Source organism: Perognathus longimembris, chromosome 28 (assembly GCF_023159225.1).
Source record: "Perognathus longimembris pacificus isolate PPM17 chromosome 28, ASM2315922v1, whole genome shotgun sequence".
Classification (NCBI taxonomy): Eukaryota; Metazoa; Chordata; class Mammalia; order Rodentia; family Heteromyidae; genus Perognathus; species Perognathus longimembris.
This window is the reverse complement of record NC_063188.1, coordinates 12,117,238-12,139,240: the sequence shown is the minus strand read 5'-3', so window position 1 is coordinate 12,139,240 and position 22,003 is coordinate 12,117,238. Positions and strand designations below refer to the sequence as shown.

Here is a 22,003-nt window from a genome sequence, read left to right as displayed (position 1 = left end):
CCTCGAAATAAATAGATTTTTACACTTTATGAAAAATCTCTCATGCTTATCTGTTCTAGTCTTCCATGCAATCTATACATGGGATAAGTAGATAATAATTAGTACCTTAAAAAATATATATGAAACAAGCCAGGCACCGGTGGCTCACACCTGTAATCCTAGCTACTCAGGAGGCTGAGATCTGAGGGTTGCAGTTCTCAGCCAGCCTGGGCAGAAAAATCCCCTAAGCCTCTTCTCTCCAATGAACCACTCAAAAACTGGAAGTGGAGCTGTGGCTCAGAGTGATAGAGTGCTGGCTTTGAGCAAAAGAGCTCAGGGACAGCACCCAGGCCCTGAGTACAAGCCCCATAACTCTCTCTCTCTCTCTCTCTCTCTCTCTCTCTCTCTCTCTCTCTCTCTCTCTCTCTGTCTGTCTCTCTGAGACACAGAATGTAATTTCCTTCACTTAGCCACAGTGATCTACTCAGACTTAAAAACAGATGACATGAAAAACTCACATGGGACAAAAATAAGATTTTTTTAAATAGGAAAATTGGCTTTTTAAGGCATTTCACATACAATGGCATTTTTATATTTATCTCACACAAGTCTGCCTTTTGAAGAAAAGTACTTACATGTCAGAATTGTATCTTCATATTTAAGTCACCAGTTAGAACAAGGAACAAGACAACTATAAGGAAAAGCTCCATTCATCAAAGGTTACAGCACAACATAATGTCACTGTAAGCCAAAGATATCATTCTACCCTTACCTTTAAGATATAAGACATCCTCTAAAATGAATATGTAAAGAAAGAGAAGATGAGCGTGAGAGGTCGATGGTTATAATGACCAAATCCATTTATCAATAATTCTAAAACAACATTTGAAATGTTAGTGTTATCATAAATTACACAGAGAGAATATCATCACATTTCCCACATTAGTTTCAGATGCAATATCATCATGCAAAAGTTCAAAGAATACAATTTTGCACATGATAACAAATGCTGAAAATCATTGAAATACATACTTTATAGCAAGAACATATTAATAACTCTATTCCCGTGCAGAAGTGATCATGCCTTAGATTTTAGATTAGTTATGTGAGGGATTAAGTCATCTTTACCCTTTGAAGCTCACCTCAATTTGAATTTAGTAACTGATATTACAAAATATCCATCATTACAAAGGGGTAATAATGAAGTGACATTCCTGGTTTAAGTAATCAAAGAAGAAAACTGGATGATTGTAAGAATTTCAGGCTGATTTCTTAGAGCAAATCTTGGGATTCTTTCCTGGCCAAATTCTGAATAGAAGTATGTAATCGAAGTCTAGCTCATGCATCAAGTCTCCTACAATATCAGGTTGAAAGAGCCAAAAACAAAATCCTCCAGGGACCAAATATTGTCCTATCTTGACTCCAGTAAGGCATGAAGGAAACAATCAGAGCAGACACATGGTGATTTCAATCAAACCAGACTCAACATTCGGCAATGCCTACATTATCAAAACATATGTTTGCTATAATATCATATGCTGACTTTGCACCAAAATTCTAAGGCTCATTTTGTAGCCATCACCAACACACTCTTCACTCAAAAAGACCCATTTGAAGAGAAGTTTTTAACATATGAGGAACTTTTCTGAAATCTGAAACAATCAGAAACAAGCAATATGAAAAAAAATACTACTTGTAAATGGCCACACGCTATATAGTTAAGGAAACTGGTGGCTGATATTTCTTGACTGCAATTTCTTAAAGAAAAAAATGACCACCTTAAAACCACCACACTTAAAAAAATCCACACTACCAAAATAGCAAATGTCCTACAAGGTTGGAGCCTAGAAGCCTTTCTTTAAAATAAAATAAAAAAACAGACATCCTTTTCAAGAAATTCTTTCTTTTCCCTTTCCTATTGTAGCAAATATCAGTTTCACAATTTAGACACATAGTTCAGTCTCAGAACACTTTATTAATTTGGTTTAATAGATCAAAATACTCCAAAATACAGAACTGGATCTGTTTGATTAGAAATTCAACACTTAATAAAATGGTTCTTTTTTTTGCCAGTCCTGGGGCTTGAACTCATGGCCTGAGCACTGTCCCTGACTTCTTTTTGCTCAAGGCTAGCACTCTACCACTTGAGCCACAGCACCACTTTTGGCTTTTTCTATATATATGGTGCTGAGGAATCGAACCCAGAGCTTCATGTATAAAGCACTCTACCAATAGGCCATATTCCCAGCCCAAAATTGTTCTTGTTTTAGGTGTATTTGCATGATTAACTAATTTAAAGAATGATTATAATCATGTAAAGTTAAACCAGAGGCACTTTAGGACAAGACAAGGAAATGCAGGTAGTATGAATATTCAATAAAGATTGGTAGATGGGTAATGGGGAAGAAACAAAACAAAAATCACTACATCTAGCAATTCAGGATTTATTCAATATACCACCTATCATAAATTCTAGCACATTCTCACTGAACTATCTGAAATGAGCTACACAACTGTATACCATATGTAGCAAAATTACCTCTTTATAACCTAGTGCTGCTGATGGTCTAAGTGGAGGTGCAGGTCGTAGACAACTTAAACTCCATGGCTTTATAATTTGAAGAGGTTCCAAGGGTCCTCGAAGTTGTCCAATAGAGCTAAAAGACTGGGAAAATATCTGATGAGATGTTGGCAATCTGCCTTCGGAACCCAACCTTCAACCACAGTAAGAGAATAACAATAGCTTCCTTGGACCAGAAAACTCAGCCATAGGAAGAGAAAGATGGAAAAACAGTCTCTAGTTTGAGAACAGGCAGGTTTTGCGCTCTCTCTCTCTCTCTCACTCTCTCTCTCTCTCTCTCTCTCTGTGTGTGTGTGTGTGTGTGTGTGTGTGTGTGTGTGTGTGTATCTCTCTCTTTCACTTTCTTTTGTTCTTGGATTTCATTCAAGTCAGATTTCTGTTTTCCTCTGTAAGGGAGGAAAATAGAGTATTAGGTAACATTTAAGTTGAATGGTGTTTGGAACTCCGTTAGACGCTTAAATAGAAGCTATTTCATAAGAAAAATCCCCAACATCAACTCAGCCAATTGAAGTAACTAGCAAGTCATTGACAAAGACAAAAAGTGAACAGAGATTTTATGTCAAAGTCCATACTTCCCCCCACAACACACAGCACTTGAAACAGGAATTTTGGCATTACAGGTTGGAGTGATTAGAGAGATAACACAGCATATTGTCCAGTTCACTCAATAAGTACAGTAAAATCTCATCAATTCAAACGCTACGACAACTCAGAAAAAAAAAAATCAATGCTAACAGAGCCTTCTAAGAAAGTTACTAAGGGAAGGCAATAGCATGAGTGAAATACATGAAGATGTTTAAACACTCAGGGAAGTAAACTTTTAGCACATTATGAATATGAGAATTAATAGCCACTAAATGAATCTCATTCATCTCTAAAACATCTTAGCAGGTCTTCTGGCTATCTGAAAGCTAGTGAATAAATTTGAATACTTCTAAGTGAAAAAAAATGTAGGAGGGGCATGGGGATAGAACCCAGGGCTTTGACTATGAAAGGCCAGTGCTCTATTTGTGAACTACGTTCTTAGTTACAAGATTTGTTGTTAATTTGAATGGGCTTCACAATGAGAAATCAGAATGAATGAGGTTTAACTGTACTTCAAAATATACAAATATAGACTGTCCAACAACAAAGGGCATGCTTGCTGCCTCAACAATTCCTGAACTGCACAAATAGACTACTTACGGAATGAGCACTACATGATGATGATGAAGTTTTGGATAATGAACTGCAAGAGGTGGGTCCCCTGGTTAGTCTGGTCAGATGCTCTAACCATTCCTGGAAGTCCTGGTTGTTGTTGCAATGGACCACAATTCTCTCTATTATGTTACCTGTATCATCCAATGAACGGGAACATTTGAAAACAAAAGGCCAGAGAACCATTGAGTTTGTTTCATTCATAAATACATTTTGAGCTAGGCGCTGGTGGCTCACGCCAGTAATCCTAGCTAGTCAGGAGGCTGAGATCTGAGGATCATAGTTCAACGCCAGCCTGGGCAGGAAAGTACCCCTTGAGACTCTTATGTCCAATTAACCACTGAAAAACCAAAAGTGGTGCTGTGGCTCAACTCATAGAGTGCTAGCCTTGAGCACAGAAAGGCATAGGAACGGTGCTCAGGTCCTGAGTTCAAGCCCCACAACTGACAAAAATGATTAAAGAAATAAATATATTTTGAGCAACTAGAACTTGGCTACTTATTTTCAGGCATCTGCCTACCTGTAGAAAACCTTTTCAAACTTCTAGATAGGGACCAGATAAGCTGTGATAATAAATATATGAAATTTTAAGTATGTTTTCTAGCTAGTTCATAGTTTAAAATGAGAATAGTGTACTAGTTCTCCAGGTAATAGAATTAGAGCAAAGCCCAACTAAGATTGTCTACAATCTTTGGGCAAATATAAAATCTTAGGCTTCTTATTGAGAAAGACAAGTACGACTAAGGTCAGGGCCATTAGCCCAGTGCTCGCTAGTGTGCCTTATCAGTGCAAAAGTAAGTGTACCTATTAAATGTAAATTGTAACAGGCCTGGCAAAAGGGATGATAGTCCAAAATATCAGGGTGCCTTATCAAGACATGGAATTTTGTTTAATTTGTGAAGAAAGTACTTTTCAGCACTTTTTAGACACATAACCAAGTCTTGCTAATGCAGTCTCTGATAATAAGATTGCTGATAGAAGTCCATGGACTAGAGGATGGAGAGAGAGAAAAAAAAATCACATTGACACCCACCATTTTGTTATTCTTTACGCTCTCACATGTAGCTCTTATGCAAGAGACTATTGAAATTAATGGCAAAGCTGAGGCTTTTAAATGACCCAGAGACTTCTATACTCGATATCCTACTTATCCCAGGAAATGGAATATACTTTACCATTTCCATATAAAACGTGCTCATGAATTATATAAGAGAAAATGATAGCATTTACTTATTTAAACTCCAATTCATTCCAAAAAGGATTTGAAGTAGCTACCTGAAAAAAGAGAAAATTGCCTACCTGTGATTTCAAATGACCAGTCATTCCCGTCAATGTCATCTAATCTATTCACTGCCATTCCTGCTACTGTTATTTTCCCCTATGAGAAAAGAACATTCCCATTAGTTCTGTGATAAAACGTATTTCTCTTAGACTTTTGACCCTCTCAGGAATCACTGCTAAATTAGGACGAGATATGTTTTTCAAGTCGATCAATAGTTTCCTTATTGTAAATTTTAACCAGACAAGAAAGCAATGGGGATGGAGGGAAGAGGAAATTAAGGGGTTGTAATTAACTACAAAACAGTTTCCTTTTCTTACATATTTTCACATGAATCAGCAAGCAAAAGAAAGGCTCAAATTTTGTGGAAATTAGTAAAGGCCAGGCCTTGGTAGAACAGGCAGTAATGTCATAATCCTCTCTATTGTGGGAAAAAACAGAAGGAAGTGACTTGAATGTTAGAAACCTAAAACAATGTGATACGGCTGAAATAAGACAATTGTAGCAAGTGCCAGTTTTCTATTATCTCAGTTATAAATTATACGTACTTGCCAAAAGGTGCTGCAAATTTATTCAATTGTAGGCTTAGATTTCTATTTATACATTCAAAACCTAGCTTGTAGGCACAGATTCAAAACAAACTGATACTGATATGAGGTTTTTGATTTAAGGACCATCTGTTCTTATAAGCTGTTTAATTTTAAACAAAAAGGGTCAGAACATTCTGCCTTTGCTGGTGAGAGCTTTTAACGTCATACCGAAAATATCATATTTGGACAGATGCCTGTTTTCATAAGGCTCCTGTTACTTGCTGTATATGAAATCTACCAACCTGATAGATGAAACCACTCATCCGAGGACTGGCAGATAACATTAGCAGGACACTTGAAAACAGCAGAAGGTACCGCTCCTCTTTGTCCTAAGAAAGAATGAAAACATACAACAGAGAATAAAAATCAAACATATTTTGGGTTAGGAATTTCTGGAGTCATTGCATTGTAACATAGACCTTAATCAAACCAGTAAAAGTAATTCTAAGAGAAATTAAAGAAAGAAGAAATTCAACCCCAAAGCATGAAATAGATTCAAACTTTACTTTGAAATGGAAATAAATGTGCCACCTGTCTCTCCTTTTTGGGAAGTAACACAGTTTCTATAGCTTGTATGGTGCACACATCCTGGGCACAAAAGAACTTTGTAGGTTCACAAAAGAGTATCATTTTTCCTTTAAAAGTAGTCAAACGAAGCTATTTTTAAAAAGAAAAGGAAACAAATTAGGTACTAATGTGTTGAGTAAATTTTATTCATAAAAGTAATGTAATGATCAAGAACAGGATACTTATTATATACATGCAAAACAAAATAGTAACTATAGTTGTTTGAATTGTGTGATTTTGTGTGGGCATGGTAATAGAGGTCCAACCCTGAGTCTCATGCATGCTAAAGCCCACACTACCACTGAGCAACACTACCAGCCAAATTTTATGGTTGTTTTTTTTTTCTGATTGACATATAAGACTTGTACATATTTACAGGGTACAATGTGATGTTTTAGTTCATGTACACCTTGTATAATGATCAAAGCAGAGTAATTTGCATACCATCTTAAATTTGTATCACTTCTTTATGGTGAGCACATTCAAAATCCTCTCTTGGCACTTTATAGTGCACTATATAATGCAAGATTGGTTTTGGTAGTGGCACTGAAGAAACTGTAGCACATGAGTCCCTTAAACAAATGGGCAATCAGAGGAGAAGAGGGAGATGGAGATGGGCACTAGGGTAATTGTGCCAAATGGAATTTTTGCATCTATTGATTGCAGTGTTAGAACAAGTGCTCACCATCCTCTCAAATCATTCACTTGCCTAGCTGCTTCCTTTTACAGACATCTCTTTTCTTCCTTCTTTTCCTCTTTTGCCTTTAATGTATACGCATCTCCTATTCTAAAAGGCCTTGTTTCCCCCATGTGGCTCCTTGTACATAATATCTCATTTCTACACATTTTATTGCCAAATTACTCGCTGTCTTCATTTACTTCTCATTGATCCCTCCTCAACTGCACTCCCCTATTGGTCTCTGAAAGTCATCAATAACTGCCTTCTAGCAAAATCCAATGGTTTCTTCTTGGTCTTCACACTCCTTGACCTTTGAACCTCCTGTAGCACTCAGCCTGCTGGCCACTTTCAAGTATTCCTCTAGGAATTCCATGACACCACAACCCCCAATTCTTTTCAACCCTCCTATTTGTCTTTGCACTGATTCCTCCTCCTTTCACCCAAGGGGTTTTTCCCAAACATGTGAATGACTAATAGTTAGCTTCAGGGCATTAACTTTCCCCAGGGTCTCTGCATTTTCAATGAGATTGCTTATTATCTCAAAGTAATGAATCTCTGCCACAGACATGTCAGAGAGTATAGTAAGATGTTTGGGGAGAAGAAAGACAACTCTAACACCCGATAAATCACACCAGGTACCATAATCAACTTTTCTCCCCTCCCTTGGCCCCTTCCTAAAAGAAATAATCCATCTTCATCCCCAGTGCTTCCCTTTACATATTCACTTCCTAGGAAGGCATATCTGTCAAGGACATCCGAATCTCTGTTGCTATTCCACCCTCTTGCCCCCATTCCCATAGTGCTTTACCAGCTGCCTACAGAACATCTCCAACTAGATGGCTACAGTCCACTTAAAGTGCACTGGGCTCAAATGGCATCCATCATCTTCTCTAGCCCTTCTCATTGACTTTCTCATCTAAGCATGTGTCTTACTTTTGCCTTATGCTCCATTTCCTTTACCACCATCTTATTTCTAATCTCATCCCCACCTGACAATGTCACACAGAAACAGCTCTTTCCCCATGTTTTTGTGCTGCTTGGGACTCTTCCATTCATTGTTTCTTCTTGCCTGCTGCATCTATCTAAACTACTCTAGCCCCTGATGTGCAAGATCCAATAGAACCTGGTTCCGTCAATCTTTCGTCTCACCATACCTGAAGTACTCCTTTTGTTTCCATCAGTCTCCCTTCCTTGTTATCCTGCAGGGGGAAAAAAGCCACATTCTTGTTCTCTCCTTGGGTAATAATCTTGACTCTTATCTCCACAAGGTCTTCTCCATCTCTCCCTTCTCAGAACTTGGATGGAGACTAGTGATAAGACTGCCTAATCTAACACTGAATGTTCAATTGGTTTCCAACTTGTTACTTGTGTTTTAGTTTGTTTGAATAATGAGTTTTTTGGAAGCTAGGATCACCACTTATTCTTTCCCTCAGTTCTCAGAATAGCTGGAAGAGTTGGGGGGGGGGATCAAAGAATAGGTGCAGTTTCTGATTTGAATATTTGATCATTTAACCTTGATAGAAGAACAAGTCAAAGGAAGAAAAGTGTAAACGATGGAAGGAACAATGTTGAAATCTGAAACACTTTACCTCAGAGGTTCCATACTGCACCATTACTTGTGACATAAAAATCACATTTCCCAAAGTTTTAATATCCTCCCCTTCCCATGCCTGAATAGGTTCGGAAAGTATCTGCAACTCTAGTTGTTTTCTCTTCCTCAGATCTTGGCACTGTCCCTACAAAAGCAAAACACAACAGAACAAAACAGGAATTCATATGAAATAGATGTGTGAAATCCATCAGACCCCCAAACAAAATCAAAGTAAGATGTGGTCTTTTGACTCTCAATTCCCATTGTATCCCTTCATATCTCTCTCCCTGAAATCCTATAACCAGACACATCTGAACAGACAAAACAATCGAATCTACCAAATCTCTAGCCTTGACTTTCTAAAGGTTCTGTGAGGATCAGATACTTTTCATCTTTCCAAAGCCGCCCCCACCTCCCCGGCCCAAAAAGGGTAGAAAGAGCTTGTTCTTCTCTTCCATAAGGAATCTGGAGAGACAAGCTACAAAATCCCATTAAGTAGACCCAGGCCAGAAACAAGTAGTTTCAAATATGGTTGTTACCCCTTCTCTTGCTACTGTCTACTTGCTTCTTTTTTTCCAGTTTCAGAGCTTGAATTCAGGACTTGGGCACTGTCCCTGAGCTCTTTTGCTCAAGGCTAGCGCTCTGCCACTTTGACCCTCCATGCCACTTCTGATTTTCTGGTGGTTACTTGGTGATAAGAGTCTCACAGGGCTGGGGATATGGCCTAGTAGCAAGAGAGCTTGCCTCGTATACATGAGGCCCTGGGTTCAATTCCCCAGCACCACATATACAGAGAACGGCCAGAAGTGGCGCTGTGGCTCAAGTGGCAGAGTGCTAGCCTTGAGCAAAAGGAAGCCAGGGACAGTGCTCAGGCCCTGAGTTCAAGGCCCAGGACTGGCCAAAAAAAAAGAGTCTCACAGACTTTCCTGTCTGGGCTGGTCTTGAACCATGGTCCTCAGATCTCAGCTTCTTGAGTAGCTAGGATTACAAGTGTGAGCCACCGGCACCCAGTGGCTCTATCTTTAAGTAAGGAGGGCATAAGTTACAACGCAACTTTAGTTTTCTGACTTAGGCTCACTTTCTTTCTTTTTTTTTTTTTTTTTTTTTTTTGGCCAGTCCTGGGCCTTGGACTCAGGGCCTGAGCACTGTCCCTGGCTTCCTTTTGCTCAAGGCTAGCACTCTGCCACTTGAGCCACAGCGCCACTTCTGGACATTTTCTATATATGTGGTGCTGGGGAATTGAACCCAGGGCCTCATGTATACGAGGCAAGCTCTCTTGCCACTAGGCCATATCCCCAGCCCTTAGGCTCACTTTCTAACAAAGTAATACCATGACAATAGTAATAAAAACAAAACCAAAATGACTCCAAACATTATGTAGAGATTACAAAACAAAAATTCAAAATTTCTTTATGCCACAATGAATTAGACCAAATTTGGATGAAACACATATACTGTCTTGTACTTGGTTTAGGGAGCCAGCATAGATTTCCATAAAAATAGTCAGTTAACTTTAACTTCTAAAAGGATTGGAGAAAAAGAGATACTGTTGAATTTCATGATGGCAAACTCAAACTTTCCACCAAAAAACAATTTCCAGCTTGCCAACAATATGGGAAGCATAAATACTATATATGCATGTGTATGCGCATGAGTGTATATATATCCATGCTTCAGAAAGTGTGAGTTATCTTGGAATAACTCAGTAGCATTTATTCCAAAATGAACACAAAAAATAAGCATATGACCATATGTTGTTATTCTTTCCAAGTGAATGTAATGTACAGTTTTTTGGAAGTAATTTTTCTATGAAATCTTTGCTGCCTCCGTCAGTTAAACGAATAATTTGAAGAAAGAAAATTACAGAAAGCACTTACAGTGGGAATAACTATACTATAAACATCAGAAGTTTATAATATGATCAGAAAGAATGACAGTTTTTTTAAGGAGACATTTCCCATTCTCTCTACATAGGAAACATAAAGATACAAATTATAACAAATGTCATGGGCTCTTCAATTAGGGTGAGCAATGTACAGATGTCAATAGTTGACTATCTTAGACCTAGAGCAACAGCATATTTACACACATACCTAAGTGTTCTTCAACTTGTTGATTAACCATGAACTTGTTACCTGCTGATACTTCAACGCCTGACATTTCAAAAGAATTAAAGGAGATGACATCATAACATTACATCAAGAATCAATAACTGCACACTGGCCAAATCACTCATATTGCTACAGAAATGTCAAAAATGTAGCTAAACTTAATCACCCAAAATAAAGCTTTCTTTCCTTCTAAAATGGTACCAAGTGGTTTTACAACATAGGGATCAAAAAGACACATTAATCATGATGTGCAAGGTGTATTACAGATGCCTTTGGTAGCAATCTATATAACCTGGCTAGATTTTAGTATGATGCTTTTTTCCTTTTATGAAAGATATATTTTTCATATGCAAAGAATAAACATATCTTTTTGTTGCCAGTCCTGGGGCTTGGACTCAGGGCCTGAGCACTGTCCCTGGCTTCTTTTTGCTCAAGGCTAGCATTCTACCACTTGAGCCACAGCGCCACTTCTGGCCATTTTTTTCTGTATTTGTGCTGCTGGGGAATCGAACCCAAGGCTTCATGTATACGAGGCAAGCACTTTTGCCAGTAGGCCATATTCCCATCCCCTAAACATATCTTTTGATGTTAATAGTTGAATCCAGTATAGCACCCAATCCGTAATGATGAGTTAGATGAGGTATGTCATGGGGGATGAGCAATGGCGGGTAAAGACAAAGAGACTAAGGAAACCCCCCACCTACACACCAGTGCTTAATGTGGCCAAGACTTCAAATGTGATTGCTTTATACCCTCAGTCTGGTAACCTTTTCTAAGTAAGCATGATTTTTGGAGGACAAAATGAAGTGAAACAATCACTGCAATACTGTCATGAAAGCTTATTGTTTCCACTCTAAAGACCTGTGCATAAAGAAGAAAATGTTGTGTACAAGGGCTGCACACTGATGGCTCACACGTGTAATCCTAGCTAGGAGACTGAGACCTGAGATCTGAGGATAACAGTTCAAATCCAACCTGAGCGGAAAAGTCTGGGGCACTGTGATCTCCAATGAACCAGCAAAAAGCTAAAAGTAGATGTGTGGCTCAAGTGGTAGAGTACCAGCTGTGAACAGAAAGGCCAAGTGAGAGCGTGATGACTGGAGTTCAAGCCCCAGGTTCAGCACACACACACACATACAAAAGAAAGAAAAATGACATGCACAAATTACTTTTCAGCACCAAAATATAGAAAATGACAGAACTTACCATGAGCATTTTGAACGCTACAATTGCTTTCAAAATATCCTGATGATCTGGATGAGTATCCTATTCAAGGAATACATTAGAAACAATGTTAGAGCTGAGTGCTGATAGCTCACATCTATAATCCTAGCTACTCAGGAGGCTGAGATCTGAGGATCCAAGTTCAAGTCCAATCCAGACAGGAAAGTCTTTGAGATTCTTCTCTCCAATTAACCATTAAAAAGCCTGAAGTGGGGCTGTGGCTCAAGTGGCAAAGTATCAGCCTTGAGCAATAAAGCTCAGGGGCAGCACTTAGACTCTGAGTTCAAGCCCCAGGATGGGCAGAGAGAGAGAGAGAGAAAAAGAGAGAGAGAGAGAGGGAGAGAGAGAGAGACAGACAGACAGATAGAGACAGAGACAGAGACAGAGACAGAGAATATATACAATCTTAGAAATAAATGGATTTTACCATTTGCCATAGGTTAGGGGTACAAGGAAGGTGCAGCTGCAAAAGGGTAGCAGGAGGGAATTCTGGAAGGTGATGGGATTATTCTGTATCTTGACTCTGGTGGTAATAGTGTGAATCTATACTAGCATTAAAAGTTATAGAACTGTGAGCCTAAAGAAGACTTACTAATTATGTCATTATTAGAAGTACTAAGATTCAAAATGCTGGTCTATTTTTAATATAATAATATTATTAAGGTGTTGTACAGTGGGGTTACTATTCCCCTTACTCATTACCTGAGTACATTTGTTTTGGGACAATGTCACCCCGTTCCTTCACTTTCCCCCAGTTTCTCTCTCCCATCCCTGCCCACAAGTTGCATAGTTTATTTTCCACGTAGTGTACACTAAATACCATGACTGCATTTGTTCCCTAGTCTATTTTAAGTCCTTCCATCAGCGTACAGTATGATTGACTTTTATGATAGTAACATAACATCTGTTTAGTAATAGAGTAGGTATAGTTGTTGAGGTAAGAGTTCTCATTTCCTTTTTTGCTGTTAATTTTTTATCATAAATATTCCATTGACCAGTATAATAGTAAGTATTGATGGGACGTGCAGATATATCTCCCTTGGGAATATATGTAAATTTACCCCCCACCCCTGGAACTCAACTGGAGTAATGAGAAGGCCACTTTTGCTCAACCAGTCTCAGTAGAAAACACAAGGTCTGAACAGGCTAGGGGTCTGAGCCACATCAAGAACTAGATCACTCATGGAAAGTCACTTTGTAGCACTATATGGAAAAATTCCTCTTTACCCAAAATAGCTGACAACTAAGATTTTCAAGTTTGACTCTGCTTTTAAGCAGCAATCATGCCAAGCATTCAGAAGCCTGGATAAAGTGTCTCCTGCAGTGGTATCCTGAGCAGATATGTTATCTGATGGTGGGAAACAGAAAGACACCAACACCAATAAGACCAAGTGGAGGGAGGGCTCAAAATCGGTTCCATTGTAAGAGAGGCCGAGATCGAAATGCTGGTGACAGATACATCTACTGCTGGAGGCTAAAGACATTCTCTCCCAATTAAATGTGCTCTTTGTACATCAGTCCTGAGAAGTAACAAACCAAGGCCATTACTTTCTGGATTTTAGTGATAAGCAACAGGAGGCAAAGCTCAAAAGGTTCAGTGAACTGGTTTAGCATATCTTCCTGAGCCCCAACTGGAAGTTAATCCCAGCAGGCTTTATTCACCCATTCTCCACTGCCCTCCAACTATACAGCAGGTCAAATACCCTGAGAATGTGGTTTCACTCTGAGAAGATGCTTTGAATCCTTGCAAAGTGCTGCTGGCACTGTGCAACCTTTTTTTCTTTAAAGATAATCAACCCTTTTAAAACCTCAAAACCCTTTCCCCAGACACAGGAAGAGCAACTAGGGTAAACACAGCCTCTCCCGCCCATACCTCCATACCCGATGCACAGTACAATTGTGAAAGAACAGCTCAGGGAGCTGTCCCTACCAACTGGCTTTTAATCACAACACGATTTTGATCTTGAAAAAATACTCAATTTTCAGACATTGCTATAAATTGCTACACTTAGAAGAGTATTGCTACACTACAACTGTTACAAGTAAACTGGAATTTTGTAAAAAGAAATGGGAGGGTACTTTGGTATAAATGTATTGATATATGCACAGATGTGCTAATATTGGGCCCATATATTAATCTTTAAGGACTCCCACAATCTTCCAGTGTAATCCAGACTCGGAACACTGGATGATCACAGTGTTCTAAAAAGAAACACATTCCTGTTCGCAGTAAATATCTTCTACTTCAGATACTCACACAATAAAGTTAGTTAATATGCCAGAAAAGAGATCTCTAGGTTTTGTTATCAATGAACTATCATCTACAGATGAGGACAAAAGAAAATCTAAGTAGTTAGACACTTTGGCAATAACCCCAGCTACTCAGGGAGGAAAAATTCCGGAGAAGGACTGTTCACACTTACTATAGTAAAAAAAGTTAGTGTAACTCCATCTCAATCAATTCGCTGGGTGTGATGACACAGAGCTGTGATCCTAGCGGTACATGAGGCCATAAGAGGATTGCAGTCTGGGGCTGGCCCTACCAGCAAAAACTTTGAGACCCTATCGGAAAAATAACTAAAGCAAAGGAGAGCTTGGCTATGGATCAGGTGGTAGAGCATCTGCATATCAAACATGAGGTCCTGAGTTCAAACCCTAGTATCACGAAATAAAAAAGCATAGAATTCGAGGTCTGGCTCAAGTACTGGAACCCTAGACATGAGTGTAAAAAGCTGAGAGAGCTCTGGACCAGCAGAAGAAATAAAGCAGAGAGTTGGAGGATGAGAGGAAGGAGGAAGAAGAGGAAAATGTAAGTCAATAAGCAAGGATAGACTTGAAGGAAGCAATAGAACAGGATTATAAGAGACAAAAGAGGGGCGGGAGGAATGATCATGAATGGCTGGTAGGAAAGAATAAGGATCTTATTTTGTTGTATAAAGAAGGAAACCAGGAGTCTAGGAAAAGCTCTAACTAAGAAAACTCTGAAATGAAGACATTTTTCTGGATCCCTAGCAAGACCCAGCTAGAGTCAAACTGGCTGTTTTCTCCAGAGCAGAGGACCATCACTTGGTGCAAGAGCTTAGAAAAACTTTTCTCCCCTTACCTCCATATGCCGTTCCAACTCTTGCAGAAGAGTAACATATTTTTCTAGGCGCATGAATGGTTTGCTGAGGCTTGTTGTTAAAATGAGGATACCTGGACTGGATGCGCCTTGATTTTCCATGAACTGTTCCAGAACATCACTAGCAAAAGAATGAGTATAGTTATGTCACTGTTGAAGATCTCATGCAAAGAGTTAGCCTAACACCATTTTGCAGTACTTCACACAATATAAAATCAAATAAAACTATTTCACCAGCCTAAATGCTATTCAACGAATTTCAACTTGGTTCAACAAACCTTTGTTCAATGAGCCAGACACTTGTAATCCCTGGTATTTACTCATTGTGTACCTACTAAGTTATACGCACTGTTCTCTGATGAGGACATAGTAGAGAACAAAACAAGAACCCCCAGCCTTAGGGTACCTGCACAACAGGAATGGGATATAGAGTCTATTAAATGACCTCAACCTCAGCTTTACTTATTTTCTGAGTCACTTCTTTTGTAACGATTGTTTGCTATTCAGATGCCAAGGTTAAAAGTGCTCTCTCTGTCACTCCCTTGGAATGTTCTAAAGTCAAGTCCTACATTCAGGTAGCAGGATGCTGGCTACCTAGAATCTGAATGCAGTGTTGCAGGTCGCCTGAATGCTTCTGCAAGGCAGAAACATGGTGGGGAAAAATAGAATATTTCACACACTATGTACTACAAACTTGTAATTCTCAGCTGCTGCTTTCTCTGCCTTTTAGCACTTGTTCAGATTGCTTCCTTTCCATCCACAGGGGTGTTGAGCCCTGAAGATATTTTAATATACACCTAAGAGAAGTGTAATCAAAGAAAGAAACCTACTGCTTAAATGACAACCAAACTTGAAACTTTTGCCTTCTCTCTTGACCACTTTGCCGTCCTTGGTTGCTTATGTGCATCTAGCTGGCTCCAAATCTCCTTTGGATTTGTTTAATCCTCTCTATTCCTATTGCTACTGCCTAAGTCCAGGACATGTTTGCATGCTATCTGGCTCACTTCAATAAACCAGACTGGTCGTCTGGTTTCCAGACACCCTCGTCTGCAAAGCATCATGCAAACTACCACTGCTTTCATACTCAAGAACTTGTAAATGCCTACAAAGTCAAGTTTTAATATTTTACATGCCTACTGGCCTCACCCGTGTTTCTTACTACCTCCTCCTACCACACACACACACACACACACACACACACACACACACAGAGAGAGAGAGAGAGAGAGAGAGAGACAGAGACAGAGACAGAGACAGAGACAGAGACAGAGACAGAGAAGAAAAACCCTCTACTGAAAACTGGCCTACTTATTCCTCCTAGATCCTGTCTTGGGTCCCTAATTGTGATGTGTTGCCAACAACTTGTGAAGTGTGTTAAATTTGTCATTGGCAATAAAGTACTGGGGTGAGATGGAATGAATTTCAGGTAATCCCTATAAATGATAATGAATGATAAACATTCTCCTTCTTTGGCTTCTGTGAATAGCCAAGGATGGAGGTTCAGCTAACACACACAGTAGCACACGTACATCAGAGAAAAAAAACTGACAATGGCTTCCTAGAAGCTATATCACATCTGAATGGTCACACTGAATAACTACTGCTGGCCATTTTATCAGTTTTCCCAGTTTAGTTGCATGGGTTATTGATGGCGAATTAGTGCCCTGGATTTAGAGACCCTGGATGGGTTATCTGAGCCTTAAATGATTCTATAAAAGAGGTAAGACATTCTTTGTAATGAAATGGTACAGATTAAACTAGTGGAATTTGAAGGCTACTATTTATGCTACAATCTTTACAAGTGTTCATTCTTCTTTAATTTCACAGTAGCATTCCAATATAGGTGGTATGTCTGTTTTATAAATGATAAACATAAGAAACAGGAAGGGTCAGTAATAGAAAGTGGGTATAGTGGGCTTTATGCTTTGGTCAAAAACCAAGCTCTCAGTCTTTCCACATCATCACCCTGCCTCTCTACAGAAAATGATATATACACTGTAAAGTAGTCAATACATGTGGTAATATTGCCATTGACATTATTATTACTATCATTATCATTATTCTAGGGCAAATACTTTGCTAGAATCTCATCTTTAAAAACTACTGGTGCTGGGTGCCTGCGGCCCATACCTATAATCCTAACTACTCAAGGGGCTGAGATCTGATCATTGTGGTTCAAAGACAGCCCATTCAGGAAAGTCTGAGATTCTCATCTGCAATTAACCAGCAAAAAAGCCAGAAATAGACCTGTTGCTCAAGTGGTAGAGTACTAATCCTGAACAAAAAAAAGCTAAAGGACATCACACAGGCCCTGAGCTCAACCCCAGTGCCAGGATAGATGATGATGATGATGTAGATAGATAGATAGATAGATAGATAGATAGATAGATAGATAGATAGATAGATAGATAGATACTAGTACCTGAGATTTTCACTTTAATGAATATTCAATTGATGTTTAATTTATAGCAAAGAGAATACTTGCATAGAGAGATTTGAAATGCATCACATCTAAACTTTTTGGATTTGGAAAGTATATTTGAGTAGAAATGTAATCTGGAAGAAAACACTCCTAATTTCTTTCTGGTTTGTTAAACCAGTCTTATGTTTTCTTTCCATGACTAAATGCTGCATCCTTGATACTCTAACTGATGCAAGAGTTACAGCAAGAAAAAGCAAGTGTGTGTGAATGCTTTGAATTACTTTTCATGCAGCATTCTAATTTCTAGGCTTGTCAAAAAGCAATTTTTAAAAATTCAAGGCAACATAGATCTTACATTAAAATATTGATTATTGGGGACACAAAAAATGTTACTAGTGGATGGAAGGTAATAGGGAAGGGGGAAAGGGGAAGGAGGGAGGAAAATGAGGGAGGAGGTAACAAGTTGGATAAGACATGTACTCACTGCCTTACATATGAAACTGTAACCCCTCTGTATATCACTTTGACAAGAAAGAAAGAAAGAAAGAAAGAAAGAAAGAAAGAAAGAAAGAAAGAAAGAAAGAAAGAAAGAAAGAAAGAAAGAAAGAGAAAGGAAGGAAGAAAGGAAGGAAGGAAGGAAGGAAGGAAGGAAGGAAGGAAGGAAGGAAGGAAGGAAGGAAGGAAGGAAGGAAGGAAGGAAGGAAGAAAGGAAGGAAGAAAGGAAGTCAGAGGCAGAGGTAACAACTTTGACAAGAAATGTCCTCATCAGGCTGGGAAGATGGCCTAGTGGTAAAGTGCTTGCCTCATACGCATGAAGCCCTGGGTTCAATTCCTCAGCACCACATCAATTCCTCAGCACCACATCAATTCCTCAGCACCACATATATAGTTAAAGCCAGAAGTGGCGCTGTGGCTCAAGTGGCAGAGTGCTAGCCTTGAGCAAAAAGAAGCCAGGGACAGTGCTCAGGCCCTGAGTCCAAGCCCCAGGACTGGCAACAAAAGCAAAACAAAGAAATGTCCTCATTACTTTACGGATGTAATTGTAACCCCTCTGTACATCACCTTGACAATAAAATTAAATGAAAAAAAAATAAAGGGACATTGACAATGTGAAAAAAAAATTTACTAGTGCAACAAAAATGCCTTTTAGAACCACTGCTTCTTACCACAAGTTGATCCTAAAAGGCATGTTATTTAGCAAACTAAGTTTGTTTTTTTAATTTAAATTTTATTATAAAGGTGATGTACAGAGGGGTTACATAAGTAAGGTAATGAATACATTAATTTTTGAACAGTGTTACCCCTCCCTCCTTTTCCTCTTCCAACTTCCCCCTACAAGTTGTAAAGTTCATTTCCAACATAGTGTCTAGTGAGTATCACTGTTGCATTGGCTCACCCTTTGTCACATCGTTTTTGTGATTCTCCTTCCCTTCCCCAACTCAGAAAAATTTATATACAAGACAAAGAGTACAAAAACCGAAAACAGTAACAGCTGGGAATAAACCATAGGGGAAAAAAAGAAAAAAGAACTGCATGACCATATAAAATGATGCTTACCAAAATGAACTCCAAGAAATGGAAATAAGTTAAAGTTTTTTGTATGTGCCAGTACTTGAGCTTGAACTCAGGACTTCTTGCTCTTTTCTACCCTTTTCACTTAAGGCTGATGCTCTACCACGTGAGCCACAGCCCCACTTCCACTTTGGCCTATTAATTGATGAGAAGATTCTCCTGGATTTGTCTGCCCAGGTTAGCTTCCAACCTCAGTCCCTCAGATCTCAGCCTCCTGAGTCCAAGTAAGTTTAATTCATAAACATCTTCATTATATCAAAGAACAACATGTCTTCCAAGTGAATTTTTAATTTTAAATAGCCTATTTCATATGGCAGTGGGTCAAAACTTGCCTTTGGAAGTTCACATGTTCTCAATGTGTGTTATACTACATTAGAAGCAGTTCTCAATGTACAAATGCTGTCCAAAACTCAACATATATTTATTTCATAGGCTACATGGTGGATGGAGTTCTGTTTCACTCTGAGTTGGTCTGGGAAGCTGGAGAAAACTGTTCTACAATGTAATAATACCTCAGACTTCAATCATCTCATGGAACAGTGTTTGTGTGGAATCATTGTGTAGATGCCAACTTGAATGATCCTGACTCTACTGAACAGAGGATCATATTCCTCATCTCCACCACGTTCACTCCCTGCCAGCCTTTCTTGGGAGTTACTATAACTTGGCAAGGAGATTTAGGAGGCCTTGACCTTTAGCCAGTGGAAAATCCCAGAGCTGCTGCTCACACTGGATTGGATAGATCTTTATTTTCCCTTTTTCATTTTCTACTCCCCACGATTAGGCTGCTGCTTCTTTCTTATCCCCACTACCTTTTATTCATGATTGGCCTCACTTAACTCCTTTCCATGGTTCTCAAAGAAAGCAATACACATAACTGAGACTCAGATTTTTTTCCTGTGTTCCTTGCTCCTGAAGCAAATACACAGCTCTTCATAGTTTTCTCACACTCATTATTTCTGGCAACAATGCTAAACAGAGTGCCAAGAACTAACAAAAGTACACAGGGTGTTTGTGGCAGTTGCTGCAACAGGGCAGGAAGTGAGGTCCACCCCTTATGCTAAATCTCCCTTCTCTCAGCTCTCTTTTAACCCTGTCTCTTGCAGAAAGGATTTATGCTACACCCACTGTATTGAAGCAGTGAGATGAAATGGCTGTTTGTGTAAGGGAAAAATTATTCCCAGGAAGAGCCAGATGTTACCTTTGCAAGTCAGTAGGGGACAGAGAGGGGAAATCCCAGAAGACTTCATAACAAAAGGCAGGCGCTACCATTCAAATGTATGTAAAATATGGGGACCCACAAAAATTGGGGTCTGATTACCTATCCAAATTTATACCATACTTTACTGTATTTTTAACAAGATACCTCCATTCCCTTATACAATTTTAACACCACATGCCTTCTCATGGTCATTTCTTGAGAGGATTTCTGGTTTGACATTGCCACCTACAGACCTAAAGGGAGAAGTTCATCTTAGCATTCTGGCTTTAGCTTGGGAAGAACAGAAATCCACTAACAGCCCTGTTTCAGAGGAAGCCATTATCCTAAAGATTTTAGTCTGAATTTTCTATAAAATCCACTCACCTATGTTTTGCCTATGAACAGGTCATTACGAACGATTCAGAGATGCAAAATAGCAAAGATCATGTTAGAAGCACAGCTGAGGAATATCTCAATATTTTAATTGAATTTACATCCCTTACATGTAAATAAACCAGAACACTGAGACTTTATTCTGTGATGACTCCAGTAAGTCTTCCATCATTTCAAGAGCTATCATAAAATTCAAAAAAAAAAACCAATCACTAGCAAAAATCAAAAAACAATATTTTAGTTCTCAAAAGCATCCAAAGTCATCAAATTGTGTGACAAATTTTAAATCATAATGTTTCAAAGAATCTCTACTGGTGTGTGTGTGTTTTGTGTGTGTGTGTGTGTGTGTGTGTGTGTGTGCACGCGCGCGCTCTGGGGCTTTTCAGCCTTGAGCAAAAAAGCTCAGGGATAGCACTTGGGCACTGAGTTCAACCCCTAGGACCAGCACACAATAAAAGTGGTAAGACAATTAAGCTCAGACCAAGTAGTGCAACATAATAACTTAAGAGAAAATGGTAGGGCCGGGAATGTGGCTTAGCGGTAGAGTGTTTGCCTAGCATGCATGAAGCCCTAGGTTCGATTCCTCAGCACCACATATACAGAAAACGGCCAGAAGTGGTGCTGTGGCTCAAGTGGCAGAGTGCTAGCCTTGAGCGGGAAGAAGCCAGGGACAGTGCCTAGGCCCTGAGTCCAAGCCCCAGGACTGGCAAAGAAAAAAGAAAATGGTAAAGAGTTCCACTTATGGCATAAGGCATGATGGCATGAGATGTTCATTAGACCAGTCAAATAAGGACAATTGAAAAAAAAATAACCATTTATAATAGCTAGACATTTTCCTAATGGCATACGACCAAGAAACATTTGTTGAAGAAAATGTGTTAAACTTGTGAAGAACAGGGGGAGTCTGAGGCATCTGAGCCATGATCTGCTGCACCCTTTTCTCCCTTCTTCCTAGCTCAGTATGACTGGGATCCACTCCAGGAAGCTATAACTAAAAAAACCAGGCCTACTCATACTTCTGCTCCCAATCAATAGATATATCTCACCAAAAGGGATGGATCACTATCATATTTCATCCCTTTCAACTCTAACTAAAAAACACTAAAATTCCCAGTAAATGTGACTGAGAGCTAGTATGTTCCCTGTATCTAACACCTATTCCTAGAGCTGAAGCTGTACCTCAGGACTGGAAGACTGAACATATAAAAGTCAACTCACCCTCCCCTTCCCCCAGCTCACTTGGACAGAGGTCCCATGCCAGAAGAGGCAAGCTAAAAAAAGATCAGAAACTAACCCCCACACCAGCAGCCAGAATAGTGCCAAAGGGGAGATGCAGTCTAGAGAAATAGAAGTGAAGCTCTCCCCCAAACGAACTGGTTTTATTTGAAGAAGAATGTGGATATAGTCCAGGTTAAGGGCTCTGGCAAAAAAAAGAAAAAAGAAACAAACAATTGAGATGTTGGTATTCCTCTTATTTAACAGCAACAATCTGAATC

General features: G+C 39.2%; 1 protein-coding gene across 6 annotated transcripts in view; it reads right to left on the bottom strand.

Annotated features, from left to right (window-relative positions):
• The window catches only part of Arhgef6 (Rac/Cdc42 guanine nucleotide exchange factor 6), a 117,769-nt gene that overhangs the window by 10,298 nt on the left and 85,468 nt on the right, over positions 1-22,003 (bottom strand). For 3 of the 6 annotated variants that reach the window (XM_048336946.1, XM_048336951.1, XM_048336952.1), the window contains 8 exons: positions 14,902-15,040; positions 11,781-11,840; positions 8,462-8,608; positions 5,869-5,955; positions 5,057-5,135; positions 3,746-3,891; positions 2,519-2,656; positions 752-772 (listed from right to left, as the gene is read on the bottom strand). In XM_048336946.1, the coding sequence (XP_048192903.1) occupies positions 752-772; positions 2,519-2,656; positions 3,746-3,891; positions 5,057-5,135; positions 5,869-5,955; positions 8,462-8,608; positions 11,781-11,840; positions 14,902-15,040 (817 nt within the window). The remainder of the gene's footprint in view (positions 1-751; positions 773-2,518; positions 2,657-3,745; positions 3,892-5,056; positions 5,136-5,868; positions 5,956-8,461; positions 8,609-11,780; positions 11,841-14,901; positions 15,041-22,003) is intronic. The other 3 variants (XM_048336948.1, XM_048336949.1, XM_048336950.1) reach the window with 3 other exon arrangements.